Source organism: Trachemys scripta, chromosome 24 (genome assembly GCF_013100865.1).
Source record: "Trachemys scripta elegans isolate TJP31775 chromosome 24, CAS_Tse_1.0, whole genome shotgun sequence".
Classification (NCBI taxonomy): domain Eukaryota; kingdom Metazoa; phylum Chordata; order Testudines; family Emydidae; genus Trachemys; species Trachemys scripta.
The window spans coordinates 10,407,503-10,435,251 of record NC_048321.1 but is presented as its reverse complement, the minus strand read 5'-3'; the positions used below and the strand labels follow the sequence as shown (position 1 = coordinate 10,435,251).

General features: G+C 53.4%; 1 protein-coding gene across 1 annotated transcript in view; it reads left to right on the top strand.

Annotated features, from left to right (window-relative positions):
* The window catches only part of HDGF (heparin binding growth factor), a 32,949-nt gene extending 10,233 nt beyond the window's left edge, over positions 1–22,716 (top strand). Inside the window, exons 2-6 of the mRNA XM_034756407.1 lie at positions 17,806–17,882; positions 19,056–19,194; positions 21,313–21,495; positions 21,840–22,057; positions 22,433–22,716. Coding sequence (XP_034612298.1) covers positions 17,806–17,882; positions 19,056–19,194; positions 21,313–21,495; positions 21,840–22,057; positions 22,433–22,439 — 624 coding nt within the window. The 3' untranslated portion in view covers positions 22,440–22,716. The remainder of the gene's footprint in view (positions 1–17,805; positions 17,883–19,055; positions 19,195–21,312; positions 21,496–21,839; positions 22,058–22,432) is intronic.
* Positions 22,717–27,749: the final 5,033 nt, after the last annotated feature.

Genomic DNA, 27,749 nt, shown 5'->3' with positions numbered 1-27,749 from the left:
TCGCCGAGTAGCCTTTTGCCACCCACCCGAGAGAGTTGCTTTTGAGTCCTGCTTCGGAAGGCAGATGACACAAGTGTGTTTGCCCTCAGCCCATACTCTGCCCGTCCTGGTGGACGTCTGTTTGCCTCGCACGGCGTGATCCAGGCAAGGGAAAGGGTCGGGGTGCTGCTTGGAGGAGGAGGTGCAGAGGCCAGCTGTGTGGATGCCGTCCACATGGAGCAGATACTGCCCCAATGCCCGGGGGAGTTAATCTGGTCTCGACTTGCCCGTCTCCTCTCAGCGCTGCTGGGAGCCTCCGAACTGCTCACCAGGGGCCCCTCTGCAGAGCCAGCCCAGCCCCCCTTCCCCTGCCCAGTGTATGGGACGTGCAGTAATGCAGACGCGTCGCATGCCAGGCTGGCTGAGGGGATGTCTGAGGCTCTCCGGTGGCAGAGAGCGAGCGCAGTATTATTTTCTTTTCTCTGTCCTGTTCTCAGGCCTGTCCCATTCCCTCCTGCCCAGCCCTGTTGTCGGGGGCAGTGCCCGGGGGCTGTTGTCGGAGTAGCATCCCTTGCTCTGACCTTCATCCCTCGCTGGGGGAGTCGGCCTCTCTCTAAAGCAGAGACTCTGGCGTTCAAGGATTCGGTGTGTGCTAAAAATGCTACGGTACCAAGCCTGGGATCCCGTGGCCTGCCACAGCCTCTTGGCACGGCACGGAGACAGAACTCTCAGCTTCCTGTTCCGAGCGACGGGAGAATCACCCGCTCGCAGAGGGCAGTCTAGGGCCTGTGACACACTACTGAACTGCTCCGATTCCATCCAGCAGAGGGCAGTGGGGCACATCTTTACCATTCATGGGGTGGTAGTGGCTAGGAGCCCCACTCGTGGGCCAAGACCCCATTGTGCTCGGCGCTGTACAGACATAAGAGACAGCTCCCCCCCCCCCCCCCCCCCCCCCCACCTACAATCTAAATAGCCAAGGCAGACAAAGAATGGGAAGGGGAACTCAGGGACAGGAGGGGAAGCGACTTGCCCAAGATCACCCAGCAGGGAGGCCAGGTTTCCCGAGTCCTAGCCATTAGGCTGCACGGCCTGCCCACGACACTCGAGCTAAACAGGTAACCAACATTGTCAGCCTGTCACACTGCTACAGCAACAGTCTGAATTTTCACCGTGTGCCCCGTCAGGGTCACACTCCCCCATTTTACAGGTGGGGGAAACTGAGGCACGGGCATGGCGTGGGAAGCGCTATGCCCGAGTTCCCATAAGAAGCGGTGGAAGAGAGACCCCAGGGCGCTCCTGGCTCGACTCCCGTCCAGCTCAGGATTCTGTGCTCTGACCCCAGACCCCTATTTGAGGTGACTGGGTGCTTTAGATCATATGACCTGCCTCTTACCCCTCCTCCCCCCAAAGAGCTGCAGCTGGGAGCTGAAAGCGAGCTGGAGAAAGTCGGCCCCAGGGAAAGCGACCGAGCAGGAGCAGGCTGAGCAATCCCCTGGAAAAGATAAAGGAGGCCTGGGTTATTGCAACCTCTCCCTGCACAGGGCCTGCGCGCGGCAGCTGGGTTGCTGCCTGACCTTCCTGCTGATAAAATGTAAACATGAAACCCCGGGGGCCTGATTCTCCTTTGCACCCAGGCTCCTTTACGCTGCTCTGGGGCCTTGCGGTGGGTGTCGGTTACATTCCCACTCACCCAGAGCGCGCTGTCAGCGAGAGCCAGGCCCTGGGCATCTCCCGCTGCTCCCCGACGGGCCTGATCCTGCAGGGAGCTGAGGGCACTGGGCAATTCCCCGGCTTGAATCCCAGGGCCAGGAGTCATTTAGACCCTCTTGAAAATGTCACCCGTCGTCTCTCAGCCCCTGGTGCCCCCGGGGATCGCACCTTGTGCACACAGCGGTTCCCGGGTCGGGGTGACAGTGACTCACACGCATGTGGTGCTGGAGAAAATGGCTGTTCAAGGGGGCAGGGCCCTGCTGTAGAAAGCGGGATAACAACAGTCGGGGGCGGGGCGGGGGAGTTGGAGCACACGGCCACTGATGCTTCTGGGGAGAGGGGGGAACGTCCCGTCAGAACTGCGACACCAGCTGAAGGCAGTGGGGTCTGCGAAGGCCCTGATCCTAAGCCCAGTGCTTTTGAATCCTTTTGAATCATGCGCTGGAAGGGATTCAAAGTAAAAAAGGATGTTGGGCTGCCCAGTGGTGGGACCTGGGGGAGGCGGGGAGAGGGAATCCCAAGAATCACCCCCATTTCTGCTATCAACTCTTACTTTGGGAGAGGCTGGGTGGACTAGTGGTTAGGGTCCTGTGCCAGGAGCCCTGGGTTCCGCTCCTGGCTCTGTCGCTGCCCTCTCGTGCTGTCACCGTTTCGTCTCTCATCCCGCCGTCTGTCTCATCAGTTCAGACTTGGCTTTTCGGGGCAGGGACTGTCTCTTGCTCTGTGCCTGTGCCGCGCCCGGCACAGCGGGGCCCTGATCTCGCATGGCGCCTCGAGGTGCCGCCGCAATACACAGAATAAGTGATTGTGGGCGAGTAGCTCGGCCCCTTGCTGCCTCAGTTTACCCACTTGTAAAAGTGGGTGTAATCCCTATTTCCCAGGGGTACCGTGCGGTTTGAATTAAATGAGTCAGACTCCGGGGGGCCCGTCAGACTCTTGGGTACATTACATGTTTACACCAAAGCTCCTTTATGCTGCCAGAATGGTGCAAACACCAGAATTGGGCCCGGGGTCTGAGAGCTGTGGGCCAGCATTGTCCTCGGTGGGTGGGGGTGTATGGAATCGGGAGCTAGTCTGCTGTGACTCTGAGTCATTGTTCCTTTCTCATCGCTGCTCAAGATTAGTCACAGCCACTCCGAAGCGGGGCCGAGATGTGGGAACACCTTTGCCAAGCTCCCACTCCCCCATTCGGATTTCAGATCGGAGGTGGGGGGAGGAAGGCAGGCGGTCCACGCAACACACATTCTTAAAGCTTAAACCCTGTGATCTTGTAGTTTGCTGGCACAGCCTAGGGCGTGACAGCTGCGCGGAAGGGCGGGCCTGACCTTTGTCCTATGGAATCAGGCTAGGGAACCAATTCCAACCCGCATCAGCCGTGCTGGGGCTGCTGGTTGGCTGGGGCCGGCCCATCGCTAGCTGCAGCCTGGCACGTTCCTGCTCCAGCAGCAGAAGCAATGGGGCCTTTTCATATTGCAAAACAGAGACTAGCTGATCATGGAGGATCCTGAAGCACTTTGCAGACACTCAGCCTCCCAGCACAGCCTATGAATCAGGGGAGGCCCAGGGGAGTTGCGGGCACAGTTGCTGGGGTGGGGAACTCAGGGCTTGGAATGGCACGGGGGGCTGCAAATCAGGATTGGAGGGGGCACTGACAGAGGTGGGGGGCATTGCCTGTGTGAGTGGAGCTAAGGGCTGGGGTAGCAGGGGGGCTGGGGGCGGGATTGGAGGGCACATGCAGAGCGGTGCCAGGGAAGCTTGCCTATCATCTGCTATCGCATGTAGCAGAGGCAAGTTCGATTAGTCACCAGCCTTGAGTCACTTCTCCCCGGTCCGTACGTGACCGTACGACAGAGCTTTCTGTGTTCAGCCTGGCTGGGGTGAGCAGCGCCCCTGCATCGCCGGGCAGCAGAGCTGGGTTCGATCCTCACTCCTGCCGCCCAGGCCTCTTATTGTGAGCGGGTGGGACTCCCCGGTGCTGTGGAGAACGGCCGGGGAAAGCAACAAGCGTCGCTCAGCGTTGCCCCGCTCGGCTTCTGTCCAGGGCCCCCCCTCAGACGTGTTTTCACGTGGTTCGCACGACTGAACCGCACTCGCCTCGCAGCGGCAGCTCGTATCCCGCGAGGCTGGGCCTGGCTCCCCGCCCCAGGCATCGTGACTTGGCATGTGGGGTCACAGCCTGGCCCTGGTTTGGTCCGGCCACCCCTCCCTTGTGATGGCTTTGGGGGGAGGGCTCTCAAATGGGGGGCCTGAGGCACACTCCCTTTGCCCCCTCCCCCCCAATTGGCACCCCTGCACATGTGCACGGCTGCGGGCACCACTGCTAGTGAAAGACAAAGGCGTGTGGCGGAGATGCAGAGCTCTGGGTGCTGTGATATGTGGAGTCACAGACCTACCCCCCGAGATAGTGGGTAGGGTACTAGACTGGGAGTTAGGATATCCTGGGTTCAGACCCCAGTATTGCTACGGACTCCCTGTTGGACCTTGGGCCAACCATTTCGGCTCTGGTTTTTAAAGGCACTGAGGCATTGCTGCGCTCAGTGTTGCAAACTTAACGGGTTTAGGAGCCCACGCCTAAAAAGGGATTTAGGCACTTGGGACTTAGGCTCTTCGAGGCATTACATTTGCAATGCTGAGCCCTTAAAAATCTGGGCCTTGGTCACTGTGTGCCTCAGTTTCCCCATCTGTAAATTGGGGATAATTCTTTCCAGCCTCCCGGGGAGGATGGGAGGAATGAAATCCATTAATACGAGGGGTGGAGGGACTTTCATACAGTCGCACTTAGCCCTTACGCTGGACTTGTCATCAGTGGATCTCAATGGACTTTACGAAGTCCTGTCGTTTAGCCTCATTTTCCAGCGGGGGAAACTGAGGCACCAGGCGGGTTGACTTGCCCACAGTCACTCAGCATGTCAGTGCCAGAGCTGGGACTAGAACCCAGGTCTCTGCATCCAGTACTCTGTCCACTAGGCCACACTGTACCCCCCTGCAGCTACTGTAATAGCGTACCTGGAGCCTCACCTCATGGGTCCTCACTCGCGGCCCCTGCTCCTAACCTTTCCAGCCAGTAGCCAGTCCCCATCACGTAACTCCTTATTTGCAGCTGGCCTCCTTCCGGCCCTGGTTATCCGGTACCCGCAGACAAGGAGGCTTCGTTTATCAACCACGCTAAGATTCTTGGGCAGGCTCAAGGGATCAGTGGATTTTTTGCACCTACGTCGCTGCATTAGTGCAAATCCCTAGGGTAAATTCCTTGCACCGGTGCACGTCGCACGGGAGCCAGTCACTTTTTTTACATCAGTGCAGCACCTGTTACATGAGGGGTTTGCACGAGTGCAGCGACGCCACTGGAATCCAGCCCACTCCCACCAGTGCACGCTGGCATTAAACAGAGTCTCATGCAATTAAACTGATGTGGGGTCAGGAAGTTTCCCTCCACCTGGCCCCAGCCTGTGCTCCTGGCTCCCAGCCCCCTGTGCAGCCCACCCCTCTCTGCCCCAGTGTGACTGGAGTGTTGTAGGTTGGTGCTGCCCTGGGGGATGAGATCTCAATGCAGAGCCGGGAACAGATCAAAACAAGGCCCAGTCCTGGGTATCGCTGAAGCCAGCCTCCCCACCCCGGGGCACAGAATCCATGTGAAATGACTTGGGGCTCCATGATTTTCTAGGGGGCTGTGGAGTCAGGGAGGCAGCAAACAGCCTGAAATCGAAAACCCTGTTGCTTCCTGTCTGTTGCGGGCTAACAGCTTCCCCGGCTGCGGTTACAGTCCCTGGGCAGGTATATTTCGTGATCCTGCAGCTTTGGCGCGTCCTCTCCCAGCAGCGGGAGCAAGGAGTAGATGAGAGGAGACCTGACCCTCCTTTCCCCCCCCCCCATTCCCCAGGACGAGAGCCAGGTAGCCGAGGTCCCACTGCAAACCGGGGGAGCTGAGTCCAGCCCTGCACACAAGGGCAGGGGGCCATGTTGCAGCTTAGTTCCTGACACACCAAGCGATGAGACTTACGGGTCTAAAGAGGCCCTGCACTGGGACTCACGAGCAGGGCCGGCTCCAGACACCAGCCCAGCAAGCAGGTGCCTGGGGCAGCCAATGCAGGGGGGCAGCACGTCCGGCTGTTCGGCGGCGGGGCCGTCACTCCCTCTCGTAGCGAAGGACCTGCTGCCGAATTGCTGCTGTAGAATGAAGCGGCGGTAGAGCTGCCGCCGCTTGTGATCGCGGCTTTTTTTTTTTTTTCCCCCTGCTTGGGGTGGCAAAAACGCTAGAGCCGGCCCTGATCAGGAGTCCTGCATTCTCTTCTTGGCTCCGCCACAGACCTGGTGGGCGACCTCGGGCAAGTCATTTCCCCTCTCTCTGCCTCAGTTTCCCCTCCCATCTTTTTTCTACACCGACTGAGAGCTCTTCAGGGCAGGGGCTGTCTCTCACTGGGTGTATGTACAGCGCCTGGCACCGCTAGGCAGTGCTGTAATAATAAAAATGTCCAGAACAGAAGACTGGAGGCTGGAAATCAGTGAGTTCTAGTCTTGGCTCTCACAAAGCTTGAACTGGTCCTTCTCCTGCTCTGTGCCTCAGTTTCCCTATCTGTTAAACAAGGATGATGATATTGAAACCTCCCTGTTTCACCAGCCCAGGAGGGTAAAGTCAAGTTGATGATATGTGCATGGAATTCAGGGCTGAACGCAGCACCTTCATGAGCCGACCCCTCTCCGCTCTGTGGTTTGTATGTATTAAAGCAGCCACCTAGAGGCACCAGCTGAGATCAGGACCCGTTGCGCCAGGTGCTTCCCCCACACCCAGGGAGAGACAGTCCCTGCCCTGAAGAGCTCATGGCCTAAACAAAGGATGGGTGAAAGAAAGGATTGTTATCGATTCAGAGACGGGGAAACTGAGGCACGGAGCAATATCATTGTGACGGATTGGATCACAGAAACCCCTTTGAGACTGCCACCTGATGTGCCTAGACTACCTCTGAGTCTGTTTTCCCTGACAGCTTGGGACTTCAGTGCCTTGCCTGGTTTGAGCCAGACACGCTTGCCTGCTGCAAACACAGATCCATGTCTGAACCACATCCCCCACATGCTGCAGCCTTAACTGAAAACAGCTTAAGAAGTGCTCCTGTCTCCAGCACTCAGATACCCAACCCCCAATGGGGTCCAAACCCCAAATAAATCTGTTTCACCCTCTATAAAGCTTATACAGGGTAAACTCATAAATTGTTCGCCCTCTATAACAGTGATAGAGAGAGATGCACAGCTGTTTCCCCTCCCCCCTCATATTAATACATACTCTGGGTTAATTAATAAGTAAAAAGTGATTTTATTAAATACAAAAATTAGGATTTAAGTGGTTCCAAGTAATAACAGAACAAAGTGAATTAACAAGCAAAGCAAAACAAAACACGCAAGTCTAAGCCTAATACAGTAAGAAAGTGATCACAGATGAAATCTCACCCTCAGAGATGTTCCAATAAGCTTCTTTTACAGACTGGCCTCTTTCTAGTCTGGGTCCAGCAATCCCACACCCCTGTAGTTACTGTCCTTTGTTCCAGTTTCTTTCAGGTAGCCTCTCAACCCCCAAAGGATATCTCCTGAGTCAGTTGAAGACAAAATGGAGGGGCTTCCATAGACTTTCTCTTGTGAGTGGAAACTTCTACACAGGGGGAGAGAGAGTCCAGCTACAAAATCGAGTTTGGGAGTCACCTGGGCAAATCACATGTCCATGCATGACTCAGTTTTCTACAGGACATTCCCAGAAAAGCTCAGATGTGGATTGGCATCTATCAAGGTTCATTGTTCGCCAAGTACTCCCAATTACTTGAATAACCCCTTCACACTATCTTGACCAAAACTGCCCTAGGTGCTTTCTACAGCAAACACTTTAAATACAAGCATAAAGCCAACGCTCATAACTTCAGATATAAAAATGATACATGCATACGGATAGGATGGATACATGCAGAAGAACATATTCTTTGCAAAGATATGTTACATGGCAGATTTAGCATAAAACATATTCCAGTTATGTCACGTTTACCTTCATAAGCATATTTCTCTAAAGCATTATGGAGTGCGGCGTCACACTCATGGCCTGATTTCCAAGGAGTTCTGGACAACAGGAGCTGAGCTCTTTTCAAAATTCACCCCTCTGTTTTGGGCACGGAGCATCTGAAAAGCCAGCCCCACGTTAGGCATAGAACCCACATGTCCCAGTGTGCTGCCCACTGTGTGCTGCCCACTGGACCCCCCTGCCTGGATAGTGACCGGAGACTGTGCAGGGTAGACTCCCAATCCAATCCATCATCAGTCTGGACGTGGGGAATTGTCCTGATTTGGCCCTTAGGTTTTCCTAGATGTGAGCACTTTGCCCATTCAGAACACACTGTACCGTGGTTCCCCCTGGCTGAAGTCCATATCGATTGATTTGTAACTCTTGTTCGCAAACAGCTGCCAAGAGTCCGGGTCTCCCCAACGCTCGTTGGCTTTGGAGGAGTTTTGGGGTCAGGGGCTTTTTAAATACTGGGGTGGGAGCGGAGAGTTAACGTTGGTGCTGTAATAATCTGTTAGTGACCCAGGTTCTATCACCAGAGCGGAGCCAGGATCGCCTCCCCAGGTCGCTAATTGCAGCCCTGCTTCACCCTGCAAAGCACCTCGGCTAATCTTTAATGCGCTCTGTAGAACTGTCGTTCGGGCTCTGCGCTTGTCCAGTCAAGAATCCGTTACCGTAGACATAATTTACTGAGTATATGACATTAAAATGTGCTCTAATATTGTGCTGTGCTTATGCAGCCGTCCCTCCCAGGATTACGGAACCCTTTTTCAAACCTTAACTAACTCCCCGCAGCAGCTCTGTGATTTAGGTAGGTCTGATGCCCATTTTACAGATGGGGAAACTGAGCAGCAGTCACGGAGCAGGCATGTGACTTGCCCGAGATCACACAGTGAGTCAGCGGCAGAGCCCAGGAGTCCTGGCTCCCAGGGGTCAGTGTTTTTGATTCCAACACCTCACTACCCAAGAACAAGCTCTGATTCCTCTGAGGTCCCACCTGAGTTGTAGGAAACTGACCCCTCTCCCAGGCTTTCTTCCGGCCCTCTTTGGTGGCTTTCTCTGGACATTTTGGCTGAATTACCTTTGGCTGAAACTTGGAGCTATGTTTAGAAGCTATAAAAAGCTTCTGGGGAGTGACTTTTTGCTTTTATTCACACATGGGTGACTGGTGTGTGTGTGATTTTTATTTGCTGAAACAACAGCAGCTGCTGTAATCTTTAACTGGCTGTCACTGGGGGAGGATTGGGGAGAAGGGGAAGACTAGAGAGGAAGGATAGTCCAGTGCACTAAGCAGCAGGAAGATCCGGGTTCAATTCCCTGCAGTGCCATGGATTGTTATGTGACCTTGGGCAAGTCATTTAGACTGCCCGTGCCTCAGTTTCCCATGTGTACAAGGGGGGGTTCCCTATCTCACGTGGGGTGTTGGGAGGATAAAACACACTCAAGATTGTCGAGCGCTTTGAGATCTGCCAATGAAATCGCTCCGTAAGAAACAGGCTTTGTTAATGAGACCTGAACGCGGTATAGACACCCTCCATGGGATGATGATCCAGACTTGGAACCTGAGCTGGTGTAAACGGGAACTGCCCCACTCCCCGGTGCTGATTCATACCCTTGGAAGATCTGGCCCTTTACCTGTAGATGAGCCCCAAGCAAGAACCATCCTATAATTTAAGCCCCACAGCCTCATGGGGGGTGTAGTCTGGCCAGGGAGCCAGGCCCGCCATGGAAAATTGGGACAGGAACCCACCGAACTACAACTCCCAGAAGGCACTGCGGCAGTTTTCCAAATGGAAATATTTCGCTGTTCGGGGGTTTTCAGCCAAAAATGGAAGCCAAAAAAAAAAAAAATTCTTTGGTCAAAACCTGAATTTCCTTTGCCCCCAGCTGGAGTTAGGAACCCTCCTAGCCAGTCGCTGGCTGCCTGGTGTTAGGACAGATCTCCCAGGGACGGACAGGCTGTGTCATCACGGCGCGTTCCTGCGGTTAGATGCCTTCCGCTGCAGCCGGTGGGGCAGGAGGCTGGAAAAAATCACGGAAAACCTCCGCCCCAGTTGGCTGTAGTCATTTAGCAAAGAAGCCAAAGCTCCGAAGGCCCGTTTTGCCCGGGCTGAGGCATGCACTGGCAGAGGGTAGGGCGCATGGGAAACTGACCTTGCCTGGGGCGGGCCTGCTTTGGGCACAGAGAGAGGTTTCTGTTCTCCATCCTAGCCCACTTGCTAGCTTCTGCGTAGGGGGAGGAGCGATGCTTGGGTCTCCCCCCCGCTTGCCTGTGGTGTTGTGTTGCCAGAGCGCCTTTATCCCCAAAGGCAGGTGCAGCTTGTGTTCCCGGCTCCCCAGGGAGAGCCCTCGCACCTGTGCACAGCCAGCCCTGACCTGGGGAAGATGAAAGCCGGGGAGCTTGCGTTTTTCTTTTCCTTTTGAAACAAAGAGATTAAGAAGACGAGGGGTGACTAGGAGGGAGATTCTGGCCTGGCCAGAGCCATCAGCAATGGCCCGTCAATGTTCCTGATTAACTCCCTGTGCCTGATTCTGAATTCCACTTGGTGTGCTGCCCATGCACGCAGTCATTGGGAGTAGTTAATCCCCTTTACGTTCACACCCTGCTTTATTGCAGATTAACTCTCCTGTGTAGCCAAGTCCTTGGGCGGGGGAAGGGAGCGGTCGTTCTGCGGCTAGCGCACAGGACTGGGAAGCGGGAATCCTGGGTTCTAGCCCCAGCTCCGGGAAGGGAGTGAGGGGTGTCTAGTTCTTAGCGTGGTGGGAGGGGGTTTGGGAGCAAGGACCCCTGGGTTCAGTTCCCAGCGCTAGGCAGGGATAGGGACTAGATTAGGGCAGGGAGATGAGAGGCAGGACGCCTGGGTTCTGTTGCCATCTCTGCCATCGACCGGGGAGGAATAAACTGGGTGAAGCGTCCTGGACCCACCACAGGTGCCACCCTGCCAGCATGGCCCTTAGGGTGGGGTTCAACGTTAAACGCTCAGTTTCGGCCGAGGGGCTGACCCAGCCTGGCCCTCCAGCCCTGTTACCTGCTTGCCAAGGGGCTGGAGGTGCCCTCTGTGTTGGGTGGGCAAGGGAGGGGCACAGAGTTGATTTGCTCTGTAAGGGAGACATTATTGTGACCCGCCCTGGCACCGGAGGGAGATAAGGGAGGAGGGCATGGGGTGCAGAAGGGCTGAAGCTTTGCTGGTTTGTTTCCCAATGGGGGATATTCCCCGCCCCCCATCAAACAGTGGGGCAGAGCCGCCGGTGGAAATGAGATCATAAGCCGCATTGGAATGTTTAGCCCTGAGAAAAGCAGACGGAGGAGGGGACCTGAGAACAGTCTTCAAATATATTAAGGGCTGTTAGGATGGGGAAGGGGATCAATTGTTCTCCCTGGCCACTGGAGGCGGGACCAGGAATAACAGGGTGAATCTGCAGCAAGGGAGATTTGGGTTCGATATTGGGAAAAACTTTCCCCTTACGGGGGATTGAGCTCTGGAGGAGGCACCCTGGGGAGGTTGTGGGATCCCTTCACTGGGGGGTTTTCAGAACAGGCTGGACAAACCCAGTCAGGATGGTCTAGATCAGTGATCCCCAATCTTTTTCGTCCGGCGGGTGCCAGATGACGAGCCACGGAGGACGAGCATCCGCCGAAATGCGGCAATGTCAATAGGCGTCGCCGCCGAAACGCCGCCGAGAAGCAGCAAAGATCGGCGGCGTTTCGGCCGCGACGCCTCTAGATGACGCTGCTTCTCGGCGGCATTCCGGCAGATGCTGGTCCGCCGGCCATACGCGGGTGCACTTAGACGTGCCCGCGGGCACCGTGTTGGGGACCCCTGGTTTAGAAGATTTACTTGCCCTGCCTCAGCGCAAGGGGCTGGCCCTGATGATCTCTCGTGGCCCCTTCCAGCCCCACGTTGCTCTGATTCTGGAATAAAACCCAAGGCAGGTGTAGGCAGCAACTCCTTATCCAGGGGAAGGATGTGGGGGCCTGCACCGTCTCCCCCCTGCCCCCCCCACTTGTCTTTTTCCTGAGGGCTTTTTTGTTTTTGTAGCTTTGAGCTGTGTAATGTTGCTTCTGTTTGGTTTCCACCTGGATGCCTGACTTCACTTCCCAGCCCTCTGTCAGGAATGTGGGCTGGAAATCAGAGCATGGGGAAGAGGAGTCAGGACTCCTGGGTTCTATTCCCAGATCTGGGAGGGGAGTGTCGTCTAGTGGTCAGAGCATGGGGAGGGGGGCAGGACTCCTAGATTCTCTTCCTAGATCTGGGAGGCCTGTGATCTGCTCCGTAATCATAGAGATGGGTCCAGCCTGAAACCTCCAGATGCAAACTCCCCTTGGCGGGGATGGAGAATAACACCTGAATTCTGCAGCTGGGGTCCGTGCGGCCGTTCGGGCAGACACCCTGCCCCTGTTCCTTCGGCTCTCCACCCAAGCTGCATGGGGCCATGTGTGGGCGACTCGCCCGTGGCACTGTTGATTTGGGCACGTGTGGGTTTCCCCGTCCGTGAAACTTTCTTTTCCTGTCTGTCCCGGGCGTGCGATGATCCCCGGGAGCAGGGGTGAGGTGGGGGAGGACAGAGTGTGGGGCTGGGGGCAGGGGATCGGGCCCAACCAGGAGGTTGTGGTTTCCTTTGTGGTGTCTCTATCAGGCCTGGCAGTGGGTGGCGGGGCAGCCGGGGCTACATTTTTTCCACGCTGAGTGGGCAGGGGCCGGGGCAGCCTGGGGAGCCAGTTATTGGACAGGCCAGAGAACCAGTGGGAGGAGCCCAGGGTGGCATACAATGGTGTGTGGGTGCGTCTGTTGTGTGCATGCAGGTTCTGGTGTGATAGTGGAGGGATGCATTGTGAGAGTGGTGGGGGGCCTGGTGTGTGTGTACACAGGAGGGGAACTGCTCTCGGCGGGGGAGGGGCAGCAGGAGGGGGAGGGGCTGCTGCGAGCGTATGGGGGGAGGGGTAGTGTGATATGTTGTGAGCGTCTGTGGGGGAGGGGGTTAAGCGGGGGTGCAATTGTGAGCGAGCGACTGTGATTGTGTGTGAAAGAGCTGGTGTGACTGTGCGGGGAGCTGGTGTGTGTGGTCACCTGGCGGGACTGGGGGGCCGGGTTATGTGGTGGCGGGGATGGAGTTGGGGGTGTGTGTGTAGGGGGTGGGGGGGGGAGTGTAAGTTGTGGGGGGGGGCAGGCCCAAGACCAGGGGATGTTCGGGGTGTTGCACTTACACAGATCTCAGAGCTCTTTATAAACAGCTTGTCCCCCATTTCGTAGATGGGGAAACTGAGGCAGAGAGAGTGACGCGAGTGACTTGATGAAAGCCACACTGCACAGCAGCAGCAGAGCTTCCAGGAGGCCTGACACCCAGGGCCTTTTGCTCTAACCCACTGGACAACGCTTCCCTCCCAGAACTGGGATTAGAACCCAGGAGCCCCGATTCCCAGCTCCCCACCCCCCACTACTAACCCACGCTGCATCACTTGAATAGCGCCCCTCGCCTTTCTAGATGGTTTGCAGCCAATCCAATTACAATTGACCCCCTTCCCCCACTCCTGCCTACTTTCTAAACCGAGGAGTGGAGGGCAGACGTTGGGGGAGTGATTATTTCTTTTTAGGCGCGGGGCTTTCTATTCCCTGCATGCAAAGGGCCCCGGGATATGACCTCCCACCCCCTAGCTCCCCCACCCCACCCCACCCCAGACATCCCGCAGGGCAGCCTTTGATCACCAGCCAAGTGGAAAAGCTGCATTGTTATCCCAGCCTGCTGTGGAGAATTTTAATGTTGTGGTTGAAGTCAGACACCCCATGCAGCGGAGGTGTGTGGCGGCTGAGGAATTTCTCTGTGTCATGGTGTCGTGTTCCCTAGACCAGCTGCTGCGGGGAAGGGCGATTTATGAAACAAGGGGCGATGCTTTGGGTCTTGCATGTTGTATTCTGCCCAGCCCGTTTTTCCTGGATACCAGCACGGCTTCTAGGAACAGTTTGAATGTTTGCTGTGGAAATGACCGTCCCTCTAGGCCTCCGAAATGCCCGGATCTGGTGCTGCCATGAGAAAGCGATTTGGAAAAGGGGCCTTGACTCCTGGCTTGAGCGTTGGTGTAAAGAAGATACTGCGATGTTGCCTTGGAATCAAGACTATTCAGTCTGGTCCCTCCCCGGCTTATTTTCCTACCCACCCGCCAAGCCCCCCCCTGCATCAGTGCAGGATTTTTGCAAAGATCTAAAACGTCACACGAGAGAATCGTTTTTAAACAGTTTGACCCTGTCACCGCGTGGGGCCCAGTTCGGAAGAATCCTGGAAAACGGAGGAATAACCAGAAAAATGAACGTTTCTGGTCATTATTCGTGTTTGCAGTACCAGCTAGGGCTCTGGTCAGGGCTCCCTGGTACCACGCACTGTGCAAACGCAGCCCCAAAAGACGCTCCCTGCCTGTAGCAGCTGGACCTGGGTAGGGGGGCTGGGTGGGGAATTCCAAAGCTTGTTGCAATGTGTAGATTGGTGCAGACCGTCGGGCGTAGGAGTTAGGGCCGGTTGGAGGCTGCGTGTCTATGTGCATTTGCGTTAAATCTTGCAGTGAAACGTTCCTGATTGAATTCATGGCCGTTTCATTGAGCCAGGAGAGAGAGCAGCTGGTTGCTAAATGGCGTTTGGATTTGTTTTGCTTTGTTGCCCTCTTAGGCGGGTTGAAATTGCTGTGTTTGGACGTAGGAATCAGTCGGCGCCCAAACCGGTTTGAAAGCCTTGCCCGCTTTCCAGCTGCACCGTTTAATCGCCCAGCGGCCAACCCTGGGGGGTAACGGTAGTGCTGTGGAAAGAACCTTACTGCGCAGGGTTGGGTTCAGATTAAGTGGCAACAAATCAAAGTGGCTCCCCCACCAATGCTCTCTCTGGCTCCCAATTGCTAGCGGACTCCACCCCAGCGAGCCAACTCCACTGTTTTAGAGTTACACCAAGTCCGTGGGCCCTCTGCCAGTCTAGATCCACGGATCCTTGGTCTACCTCCCCCCTCCTTCCCCCAACCTTCAGATCTACGTATGTTTCAGACCAGCGGCTCTCAACCTTTCCAGACGACTGTCCCCTTTTCAGGAGTCTGATTTGTCTTGCGTACCCCCACGTTTCACCTCACTTAAAAAGGACTTGCTTACAAAATCTGCCATAAAAACACAACAGTGTCACAGCTCATTGTTACTGAAAAGTAGCTGACTTGCTCGTTTTCCCCACATAATTATAAAATAAATCAATTGGACTATAAATATTGTGCTTACATTTCAGGGTATAGTACATAGAGCAGTATAAACAAGTCATTGTATGAAATTTTAGCTTGCACTGACTTCACTAGGGCTTTTTATTTAGCCTGTTGTAAAACTAGGCAAATATCTAGAGGAGCTGATGTACCCCCTGGAAGAACTCTGCGTACCCCCAGGGGTACGTGTCCCCTTGGTTGAGAGCCATGGTTTCAGATCATGCCTCCCCGTGAGAATAAACACACAGAGGAGTGAAAACACGAGCAGGCCCAACTCAATTGTACGGGAGGAAAAAGCAACTCTGATAGTTGGAAATTTCCCCTTCCCCATCTCAGCGCTGTCCTGATTGGATCTGATCTGTGGGTGGGGTTTTTTTTCCTGCTTTGTTACAACTGTCCCCAGATTCTCTCAAACGGACATTCCTTTTAGCACACGGCCCTAGCGCGGGCCCGCGAATTTGCTGAGCTAAATATGTCTGAGCCAGTCTAGACAAGAGCTTACAGTTGGCTAGGAAAAGAGCCAATCCTAAATCATCTCTCGCTCTTCGGGGCCGTGCCCTGTGTTGTCACCAGTTGCAAAGGCTGGGTTTGGAGGCGGGCGGGGGAGAGCAGGAAAAGTAAGGTTTTTAGCAAACTGTTGTGTTTTTATTTCTGTGGCAGGCGTAATTTAGTAGCGAGGAGTTAATTGGCTGCCTGAGAGCTTGCGGGTGTCCAGCAGAAGTCAGAGTAAAATGTCCACGATCACTGCGGAGGTTATTTGCACATCCGACCTATGCCTGCTGGGTTCTCTGGCTGTATTTCATTCGTTCACGCCAGGCCAGATCCTTGGGGGTTTGGTTGTGTTTCGGCCCCTGGTTTTGCACTGGTTTGAATGGCTGTGCGAGGATGGTAGAGGATCATGCCCCTGTTTGCAAGGTTCAATATATTAAGGTCTGCAGGGTGAATGTTCTATGAAGTTGGGGGCTGCTGACTGCCCTGGGATCAGAGATGTGCTTCAAAGCTATGCTGCTGGTTTGATTTACCCCATGCGCTGTGCCCAGGGACATAGGACGGTTGGAAACTCTTTGGGGTAGGGGCTATCCTTTCATTCTGTGTTTGTACAGCGCCTGGCACCATGGACGCTATCGCAAAGCAAGTTAATAAATCGTGTTGGTACAAAACCAGCGTGCAGGTCCTGTCCCCACTACAGGTGCAACAATGGATCCTCGCACTGCACTGGCTGACGACAACTCACATGGGGAAGTTGTGCTGACCGGCAGCTTTGGTCCCAGCCCCGCCACAAGTCACCTGTCTTGGGGCAGCTGTATGGCTACCAACCATGACACCTGGCTGGTGCATTCTGGGAAAATGGTTAATCATTCCAGTCATGTTTCGCCAGTGCTCAGAGGTCTCAACTGGGATTGGTGCATGCCCAAAACAAGAGACGGTCCCTGCTGTGTGTGTGTGTGGGGGGGGGGGGGGGGTGCAGGGGAGCTCTGGGTAGCTATCCCATAATGCCACAGCAAGGACAGACCACCTGAGCAACACACATGCAAAGAAGCACCAGCAGCAGGTGGGGCAGTGTATTCGGGGATGGCTGATGTATATAGCCCAGGCCTCAGGATGTAAAATCGCCCTTCACGCTGGGCAGAGGAAGCCTGGTTAAGAGCCCCCTGGGAGAAAGGGTGTGTGTGTGGGGAAGGCACTGGGCTGGAGAGCTGGCTTTAATCCCTGGTCCGGCCCCATGCCTCAGTTTCCCTTCTGTAAAATGGAGGTAATAAATCCTTCCTTTGTCTAGACTGTGAGCTCTGTGGGGCAAGAACAATGTCTGGCCCTGATCTCCACCCATGCCCTGATCCGTGCGCGACTCGAGGCCAGACTGGTGCTGCTAGCTCCTTTCTGCTAACCTGGCCCTCAGCTCAGGGCACGCAAAATAATATTCCCTGCGAGTGTTATGCTAAGATTCTCACCCGTCCAGCTCCTCCCCTGCCAATGGGCAAATAATTTAATTTGCAAATTTCCTCAGCTAGCCCTGCAGCTGGTTGGATACTATGTCTTAAACACGTTATTTGCTTTTTTCTTGTGTGTTTGTCAGTAAATGATTCATTTCCAAGTAACTGGAAAACGGCCTACGCCATGACACATCGCTTAGCAGCATCCACGAGGCTGCACCTATCTGTCTGTCCTGGGCCGCTCTTTGCACAATCTCTGTATCCTGGCTCTGCCTGCTGGGTGACCTTGGGCAAGTCACTTCCCCGCTCCGAGCCTCGGTTTGCCCATCTGTAAAATGGGGCTAATGACACTGACCTTCCTTTGTGAAGCGCTTTGAGATCTGCCCATGAAAGGTGCTCTGGAAGAGCAAGGCGCTGTACAAACACGGAAGATTTGGATTGTTAAAGCTCATACATCGACCCTTTGCTGAAGGGTGGAGGGATGCTTTCGATTGGCCTCTAACACGTGTCCCAAATATTTCCATCTTCTTTCCTGGAGAACTTTGGAGATCAAGGGTTGCTGAACCACCTGGCCTTTGTTCTCAATTCATCTCTGAGCATTGTTGTGCCCGGCTGAGGCTCGAATGTTACACACACACACACACACACACACACACACACACACACACACACACACACACACACACACACAACTCACGCCTGGTTTGTTGAGGTGCCGTGTAAAGATCGGGGTGCGCTGGCATCTCAACAAACCAGGTGTGAGTTTTGTGTGTGTGTGTGTGTGTGTGTGTGTGTGTGTGTGTGTAACTCTTGGGTGAAAACAGTCGGGGGGAGGAGCTGCGTCCATTCAGCGTGGCTTTGGGTTGGGGCGTAGGGGGCTGTTCGTTCTCTGTCTCACCCCACGATTTGTGTCCCCTGAACAGATCGACGAGATGCCAGAAGCCGCCGTCAAATCCTCCTCCAATAAATACCAAGTCTTCTTCTTCGGGACCCATGAAACGTGAGTGAGATTTTTAAAATGGGGGCGGGGGGGGGAACACACGTGTGTGTAAGGACAGAGGAATGTGTGTGGGGGGGGGGGGGAGCGGGGGGTGTCAGTCAGAATCACGTGAGGCGGGTTAGGGCAAATGCATCAGTTGGCCAAGGGTAGGGTCTTGTGTTCAAATGTTAGCAGAGCCATCGAAGGGCACCTAGTCTCTTTCCAGCAAGACACCCCCTCCCCGCCACACCGTGCTCTCGTGACATGAGGTGTGTCCCTCACCGGGACAGAGGGGAGATGGTGATGAGGGAGGGGCATGGGAGCAAGACAAGGGGGAGGCCTAGCATGAAACGACATCAGAGAGGAAATGGTTTCCATTGGTGCCTTCCCCTTTCCTGTGGTGTAACCAGAGCTGTCCCCTGTGGGTGGGAGCTTCCCTCCTCCAACAGACCGACACTAAAAACAAGATGAATGTAATAGACCAAGATATTCCCATTGTAAGCTCCTTGGGGCAGGGACCATGTGTTTGTACAGCGCCTAGCACCATGGGCTCTGGGTCCGTGGCTAGGGCTCCTAGGAGCTACTGCAATGCAAATAATAATAGAAATGTTAATATCCCCCCGACCAGCGTAGGCCTGTCTGCCTCCAACCCAGCAGCAGCCTTTCCCAGCTCAGTGCCTGGGTGGGGTCACATCAAGGTATTTAATGCCACTGGAGGTTGGTTTGATCATTGTGGTGCTAGGAATGTAGCCAGGTTTGCTGTATCTGGGCGGGTGGGGGAAGCTGTAGAAACATTCGTGATCTGGATCGTGGAGAAGTTTCAAGAGACCCCCCCCCCCCGCCCAGTGATGTAACAACACCCCCCTCCATGCAGAGTTCTGTTGAAGCAACTGAGGGTTGTTTTTAATAAGCCCCAATATTGAATTCACCGACAAAAAACTTGGATAAGGCAGATCCAGGAAATCAGAGTGGGGACCAGCTGACTTTCTGTAGGAGTTGGGTGTTTCTCTCCCTCAGATGCCTTTGAAATCCCCAAGTTACTTCCATGCCTGGTGCTCAGTTTCACCAGCGGATCCAGCCTCCCAGACAGGTTGCGGCTGGAACGTTTGCCTAGCAATCCTCAGCGGGGGGGTGCTGTGGAGGCATATCGCGCGTGGCCTGTCATTACTGCTTCTTCTCTTTTCCACCATGCAGGGCGTTCCTGGGTCCCAAAGACCTCTTCCCCTACGAAGAGTGCAAGGAGAAGTTCGGGAAGCCCAACAAACGGAAAGGGTTCAGCGAAGGCTTGTGGGAGATCGAGAACAACCCGACCGTCAAAGCCTCTGGGTATCAGGTGTGTCTACCTGTTAAACCTCTCTGCTGGCCCCCGGCTGATTCCCGTAGGGCAGAGCTTGTCCTCGGGCAGAGGCCCGCACATCCTTTGCCCAGAGGTGAATTTTACCTGTAGCAACTCCACTCTGGGCTCCTTTGTTATACAAGAAAGCGATGGGCAAATCCATGCTGGCATTATGGCTTTTGGCGGGGATTGAACCCAGGACCTTTGCCAGCAAAAACCTAAGCGTCTTCCACTGGAGCGAAGTAGTGATTTCTCCCCGGGTGTGTCAGTAGCAGATTGTTGTAGTTGCTGGGGACAGGCACCGGAGAGAGACATCCTACATCCTAAGTCGGGGCTTTGGGGAAGGTGAGCAGGGCGGTTTGAAGGGGTTAAGTGACCCCAACCCAGTGATCTTTTCAGGCATGAGCTCAAGATACCACTCTCCTAAAGACAGGTAATCCTCAAGGGGGAGAGGGAATTTAGTTATGTGGGTAAAGTATGGGGCTGGAAGTCAGGACTCCGGGATTCTGTCTCTGGCAGGGGAGTGGGATCGAGTGGTTACAGCAGGAGGCGCTGGGACTCCTGGAATCTATTCCCAGCTCTGCCCCAGTTTGCTGGGTGATCTTAATCAGTTACTGCCCCTCTTTGTGCCTCAGTTTCTCTGTCTGTAAAATGGGGATAGGACAGGAAAGCTGACCTCAATCTCTCCTGCCCTGATCCAACGTTGGTTGAAGTTAACGAGAGCCTTATTCCTTCAGTCCCTTACAGGGGGGAGTGAAGACAGTGGGAAAATTATTTCTCTCCCCTCTCCCCACCCATGAAAATTTTTAGATTAAAACTTTGTTGAAAAGTCAAAATCCCCAAAACTGAAAATGTTCTGGTTTAAAATCAAAAAATGTTGGCTTTCAGTTTTTCAGTGAAAAGCCATATTACGATTATTGTTTTGACAAAAATAGAAGTTTTTCACAAGAATTTCAGTTTTGCTGAAAAGCCGCTTTGGGGTGGGGAATCTCTACAGGAAAACTTTGATCAGCTCCAGGTTCAAGGATGAATCTGTTTTAATTGCCCATTAATGATGATCGTTATGACAGTATTAGAGACCCCAACCGATATCGGGTGGGAGGAGCTGTATGTCCAATACAGTCTGAATACACCACACGAGCAAAGCGTGGGAGAGGAAACTGAGGCTGGGAGGAGAGGGGGCGAATTGCTCGAGATCACCCATTGGTAGATCTGGGAATATAGCCAAGATCCCTTGAGCCCTTGTCCAGTGCTTGAACCTTGAGCTCACGCTGCCTGTCCTCTTTACCCTGTCAAGAGTAATAGCTTCTTAAGGTGCAAGGGGCGGGTGGAGCAGCGTCTTCCATGACTTGAATCAGTGAGTGAACCCACGGCACTGACGTTTTGGGGGTGGGTTTTCTCTGCAGGCTGCAGAATGTTCTGCTTTGCAATCTCGTTGTGTGGACTAAAATTTTCCTCTGGGTAGCCTGCAGCAGGCCTGCATTCTGCTGGGATGCTCTCAGCTCTTATTAGCTAAGCGAGGGCTGGGTTGTGGATCGGAGACCTCCAAGACATTCTAGGTACTCGGCAAGTGGGGTTGGGGCATTCACAGAGGGGCGTTCTTCTCTGGGAGGCAGTACCCCAGAGGGTGCTTTGCTTCTGGGAGGTGCCATATTCTGGAAGATGGCTAAAAGCAAGGACTTCGGGTCATTCAAGACCCATCTTTTCATAGGCGTTGAGGGTGTTGGCCCGAGTCCTGGTCAAAAATTGGCAAACTCAGTCCCGCCTCCCTAAATTCCCCCTGCCGTTGAAACTTTTCTGCTTCCTCTCCCACGAGCCGTTGTCATGCTCCACCCCAGAAGTGGCTGCAGCTCTCTCTGTGTGTCCTTTGGCCGCGGCTGCACAGTGCTTTGAGAGGCCACCGGCTGCAAGGTGCTATCGTCGTGGGGGAAGAAATAGGCTGTGTAGAACCATCCCTGACCCTGGACAGCAGCTGGCACTGGGGAGCAGCTGTCAGGCGTGAGGGGCAGAGCCAAGGGCACCGGTCTTCCTACCACCTTGCAATAACTGTATCCCCCTTCCATCTTCCTCCATCTGTCTGTCTGTCTGTCGTCCCTCCCCTGTGTCCTCCTGCAGCCGACCCAGAAGAAGAGCTGCCCGGAGGACGCCGAACCTGAGCAGGAGCCGGAGGGCGACGGTGAGAAGAAAGGCAACGCGGAGGGCAGCAGTGACGAGGAGGGCAAGCTGGTGATCGACGAGCAAACCAAGGAGAAGAACGAGAAGGCTGGGATCAAGCGGAAAGCGGAAGATGCCTTGGAGGTAGCGGTCGGGGGGAGGCCTCCGGTGAGCTGCCCAGGGAGGGAGCGGGCTGTAGATCGGAGACAGACCAGGGCATGGGGACAGTGCTGTCTGGAACTCCGAGCTCAGGGAGTAAAGATCAGGGCCCGTCCCTGAGACCGGGGAACAGGGCTGGTCCCTGAGATGGGGGTTGGGGGATTGCGCTCTGAGAAAAGATCAGAGACACCCCCACATGGTGCTGGTAGGAGGGGATCTGTGCCTGCAGACAAGGGCCTCGTATTAGCCAGCTCAGGACCTCTCTCAGCGCCCGGGCAGGGAGGGGGCGGCAGCGCTGTGGGTCCCGGTTGACACCTTCCCGTTGGCAGGACTCCCCTAAACGCGCCAAAGAGGCGGAGGGCCAGGAAGGGGAGAAGAAAGTAGAGAACGAAGAAGGCCCCAAGGAGGGAGAGAAACAGAAGCCCAGCCCCGCCGAAGGGGAGAAAGAGAAGAACAGCGACCCCGCTGGAGTCCCGGACGCGAGAGAGGCCAAGCCAGAGGGGAAGGAGAAAGCCGCCGCGGAGGAAATCAGAGATCACAAGGAGAGGTAGGGGACTGGAGGAGGGCAGGGTCTGGCACGTCACCTCTACAGAGGAGGGAGGCTGGTTCCCATCACAGCATCAGGCCCTAAGGGTCTGGTGCAGGTCGCATGGAAATCAGCAGGACTTTGCCCGTCCGCTTCAGGGGGAGAGGGATATAAGAAACGGGGGCGGATGGGAAGCATAACAAGACCTCCGCCCTTCTGCTGGGGGTCAAAATGCCAGGCTTGGTTACTCCTTGGATGGGAGAGCTCCAGGCAGGATCCGATTGCAGGAGACAGCCCCCCCGGTTATCCTCCGCCTTGCGGCCCTGATCCTGATTGCTGCCACCGCAACGTTCATCGCCCTTAATGTTCTTCCCTGTTCCTTCTCCACTCCCGCAGTCTGTAGCTGGCCGGCCTTTCCAAGCTGAGCTGATCGTCTGGGCTGTTCCTTTCCCGCTGGGCTCCCTGGGTGCTAAACAGTTTCGTTCCTCATCGGCTCGTCGCATCTGCAATTCAGGAAAAAAGAAATAAAAAGAAACCAGTAACACGAACCATCCCGTCTCTCCTCCCCCCCCTCTCCCCTCCGCCCACCCGTAGCAGGGCGCATGCTTGTAATAGTGATTTCTAGGGGGCGCTGATCAGTTGATTTGAAATAAAAGCGATTCATGCCTTTTTAAAATGTTTCCTATCACTTCCTACGAATTGCTTTCTTTTCGGTGGTGCTTTCGCGAGGGTTTAAAGTCAGGTGATCTCCGGAAAGCTGGGGAGGAGAGGCAGAGTTGGCGTCTGTCTCTTTCAAGAATTGCTGGATAGATTTGTTTTGTTTTTGAGGGGTTTCCTTGATGTCCGGAACATTTAGATGAACTGGGCCTTCTTCTCATTGACACTAAGGCCCCGGGATGCTGCATGAGCCGTGTTAAAAGGGCCTTAAAGGGCGCCTGAAGGACCCTTTCCGTGGCCCGAGCAATGTCAGGGGGCTTTCGTGTAAATGTGAATCATGGCCCATTGGTCTGTTTCCAGTTCTGAATCCCAGAAGAGCAATGGCAGAGAGAGATGCACCAATCAGGTTTGGGAATCTTGCTTTTGTGAGGATGCACCAGAGAGATCCCTGACCGAACTGCATGCCCTGCTCCATAAATGGGATTCACCATTGGCTTCTTGCTCTGTTAATGGGCATGAGTCCCTTTAAACAAGACAAGGGGCGTAATGTCCCGCTTTGCCCCAGCTGCTGTCCGTCAGACAGTCTTAGATAGGTCTCGTTCCTTGCAAGGTCTCCCCTCAAACTCGGTGGCGAGTGATGCTCTGCTGTCGGTGCCCGCTTTCTCAAGGCATCATAAAACCCCAGCCTTGCTGCCGTCCTAGGCTGACTACGGGAAGTGCTAGCCATGTGCACCTCTTTTCTTACCAGGTCATCTTTCAGCGGGTCATTTAGCTGAGCTGGGACAGGATGGGATTGGATGGCTCAGGGACAGAGTTGGCTGAATTTTTTATTTTTTTTTTTATCCCTGTGGAAAATTTAGATTTTTTGGCAGGAATTTCAATACCAAAAAAATTTGGCCAAAAACTGAAAAAAGTCAACTGGGAAATGCTGTTGCAGAGACTTATGGGAGTTGTAGTTCAGGCCAGACTCCCTGGTCAGAGTACATCTCCCATGATGCACCAGAGTCTCGCTTCTTAGAGAGAAGAAGCAGTTCATCCTGGGAGCCCCTGGCCATGGTGCATCTTGGGAGATTCCCACAATGCATTGTGGCAGCATTTCCAAATCAACATCTATCTGTTTTGGGGCATTTGGTTGATCAGCCCCAAAAATATATATATTCAAAATTTCTGCGGCAAAACAGAAATTTTTCCCAAAATATTTCATTTAGCCACCAACCCAATTTTCCGTCAAAAACCAGTTTTGATGGAAAAAACTTTCAGCCAGCCCCAGACAGGAGATTAGTGGGAGGTTGTGAAGTTCTTTGTCTCTGGGGCCCCATTTTGGATCCAGTGCAGTGGAGGATGGTTGCGCCGTTTTGTGGCCTTTGTGTGATGATTGACGGCTCTTGGACCAGGGGACAGGCGTGTCTGAAAACCGTCACCATTCACCCCCAAATTGCTGAGACTGCCAGAGAAGCCAATGCCCAAATGAGCCACTCTTCCCTCTGGGGAAACATGGTAGAATGATGTGTGTGGCCCAAGCTTATGAATTAAGAGGCCTACGGCTGTCCCTCCAGTACCTTTCACCCAGCACTAAATTCATTTTCAAAATTTCAAAGGCGGTGGTAAGGATTGCTCTATATGCCTATAAGGAGATGGACGAGTTTTATCTGCCATTTCCATCCTGTTTGTGATCCCAAGAATCCGGACAGTCTGTCCCTGGTGTCATTCTGTAGATTTCAGGGGAAACTACAAGCAAATCTGAACTCTTTTGACAACAGCTCACAAACCCTTGCCTCCAAGGTGTTCAGCTGATCAGAAATCCCTCGATTCGCTGCACACTCTGCCCCCTCTTCCTATGGGGGAGGTAATGAGTGAACCCACGGAAATCCATGAAGTGTGCACTCTGATATAGAGACCGCTCTTACTTTAGTTCAGTAGGGGTTTTTTTATTATTGTTTTTAACTGAATTGCTAAAGTGTTTTAACGCTTCTAGCATCCATGTGGTGGTTTGGAATTAGCAGAGACCTGTGATCGCTGCTAGTCCTAGTTTGGTCTGATCGGTGATATTGTGGCCAGTAGGGCTAGATGGGCAGACAGATTTCTGCATGTTGCTGTGTTTTATCTGGGTGTTTTCTTACGCTGCTGACGGGCACAAGATTTCCAGAATTTATGGGAGGGGGAAATGAGGAAAATGCTGACCACTTGCATGCAATTTTACCTGTATTTCAAGCAGCTATAGAGAAAATAGTGGAGAAAAAGAATTGGAGATTTTTACCCCCAAAACTCACCCCACCCATTAGACATCAGGGTGCAGTCAGTGACCTTCCTAGAACTCAGACACCTGGGTTCGCCAGTCTGCTTCAATCTTTTAAGGGAAGCAAAGGATACACCCAAAGATTTGCTCAACGAGATGAGGGCTTTGATACCGCTGTCTGCCCACCCATGTGATGTTTCCGAAACTTTTGCGACCAGAGCTGGTCAAAATTCCTGCTGGAGTTTTAAAATTGTGACCCAATTCTTGTGGGAATGGTGACTTTTTGACACAATTCTTGCTGGAATTTTGAAACTTTGGTTGCCATTTTGACAAACGTTGAAATGTTGACTACATTTCTTTTTTAAAAATGGGGAAAATTTTCTATAGTTGAAAAAATTCAAAAACATTAATTTTTTTGAGGCAATAGAGGAAAAAATGTCCCCTCCGTACTGGCCCTCCCACCCCCTACTCCCAGCTGTATTCGTGACCGTCGCCTGGAAGGACAAAGATAGAAAAACCTTGGAGGCTACAGAGCAGTGATTCGCTGGCACTTTGCTGCTGACTGTTGTCCCGAGGCGGAACAAAGATCTGGGTTGAAAGTAGTTTTCATTCCGAATCTAGTGGCTTGGCTTGGCATGGCTATGCAGCCACGGGGTCTGGGGTTCCGGGTAGATCCTGCGTGGTCACAGATCAGGATGTCTCCTAGCAGGCCAAAGCAGGGTGGACGTGGGTTACTTGAGTTCTGGATTTTGGCCTTGCTCCTGCTGCAGGTTTTTCCGTTTGACATGAAGGGGAACAGGAGCGGACTCTGCATTGCCTCTAGCCCTGTTTTTTGCCTGTCCAATGGGCCTGGTTTTCCAGCGCCCCGCGTCCTGTGCAGTCGTTTACATGGGTGCAAAATGCTACCGATGCCACCCGCTTGTTTGGCACGGGTGTCAAGGATTGTCCCACGGGCAGGCCGGTGGAGAGCTGGGTACCAGGTGTTCAGCGCCCGGATCTAGCAGGACAGCGGCTGTTCCGCAGAGACAGCTGGAAGATTTTCAAGTGCAGGGCCTCTGATTTTGCAGGACTTTTTTGGGGAGGTGCATTTGAGCATTCTGCTGGGCAACGGCAGGAGGTGGGCCGTTGCTAGGCAGAGTCCTTCTAGGAGACATCTGTGTGAGGAGGAGTCTCCCCTAAAGGAGATCCCCTTTCTCCAAAAGCCCCACATTCCAGCAGCTCCTGTTGGCCAAGGGGAACCCATCAATGATGCCATTTTGGGGGTGCTCCCTTTGCTAGCAGCTGTGTGCTCTGCCCCTCCAGGGCTCCCAGACCCACCCATCCCAGGAAGCGAGGGACAGGAATGGGGGTGTCCACACCACAAGGAGCTGGGGGTGTGCTGCCTCCATGGCGCTTCCAGCCCTCACCAGACAGTCTTAGTGCCCTCAGGGGCTCTGCCGGACTCCTAAATGGGGTAGCCAGAGACCAAGTCTAGGGCTGACGCCTCAGAGAAAGACACTGGCTTGATTCTTGGTTGCTTTTCCTGTGCTCAGAGCATGGGGTGTGTTTGGGATGGGGGGGCGAGTTGCTTTAGAGCTCCTTTATGCTCTCTAGGCCCAATTACCCTTCACCCAGCACCTTGTGTGCTTAGTTACACCAGTGGCTGTGAATCAATACCAAAGCATACCGCAGATTCTCAGAGAGCCAGTTCCACCTATATTAAGGCCCCGAACGGCCAACCTGAGCATGTCTGAGAGTCAGAGCGCTAACCTCAGGGGCCGCCAGTTTGACCCCAGGGAATGTGCCTATAAAATAACGGGAACTAGACCTCACTTGTGGTCCAAGTGGCAACCTAAGTCCAGGTCTCCAGGGAGATGTAAGACACATTCATTCAGTGCCCGTTGTGGAAATATGCATGGAAGGTTTGTTTGTTTTTCCCCCGCCTGGCTGCGGTCACGGATCCGAAAGGAAATTCAAAAAGGCTTCTGGGGAATATTTATCAAAATATTTTTTAAAAAGGAAAAAAAAATAGGATGACATTTTTACCAAAAAATATATATATACACATATTAAAAAAAGTTCTTAAAAACGAAACTACGATGAGTAGCTGGAAAAGTCATTGGTTTAGCGAAATATTTTTTTTTTTATTATTATTTTTTTTTGTTGTAGTCTGCCTTATTTTTAAACTCGTGTTCCTCCCGGTCCCTGAGCCCAGGTGTCTCCTCTTTTTCTCTGTCTCGCTCTCCCGTCTTTCTCGCTATGTGATGTAATCGTATTCCGATTTGGAAAATAAAAGACAAACAACCCTGCCTTGGTTCTGTCTGAGGCTGTGATGAACACTATTGTTGAATTTAGCTTTGGAATAGTGCAGAGAATAAAAAAAAAACACAGAAAAATGTAGATGATTTCAGTTCTCTAGGACAATAAAAAATGTTGATTATTATAGGAGTGGCTGTTATTTATTGTTGGTTGTTTTGAGGCTCCGTGGCTTTGACTTCTCTGCCTATGGTTTCTATTTATCTATGGTGGCGGCTTCCCTATGGTGTCTACCTACTTTCTGATCCAAGCGATTTAGCTAGCTCCCATTAATTAGCACCTCCCAGTCTTTAATGTATTTATCCTCACAACCCCTTGTGAGGTAGGGCAGTGCTGTTATCCCCCTTGTGCAGATGGGGATCTGAAGTCCAAAGTGGCTCAGAACCAGATTTTTAAAGAAATGTAGGCAACTACCTAAGAACATATTTTTTGCCTTCTTTTCTATCCCTTTCCTAATAGTTCCTACCATTCTATTGGCTATTTTGACGGCCGCTGCACCTTGAGTGGGTATTTTCAGAGAACTAT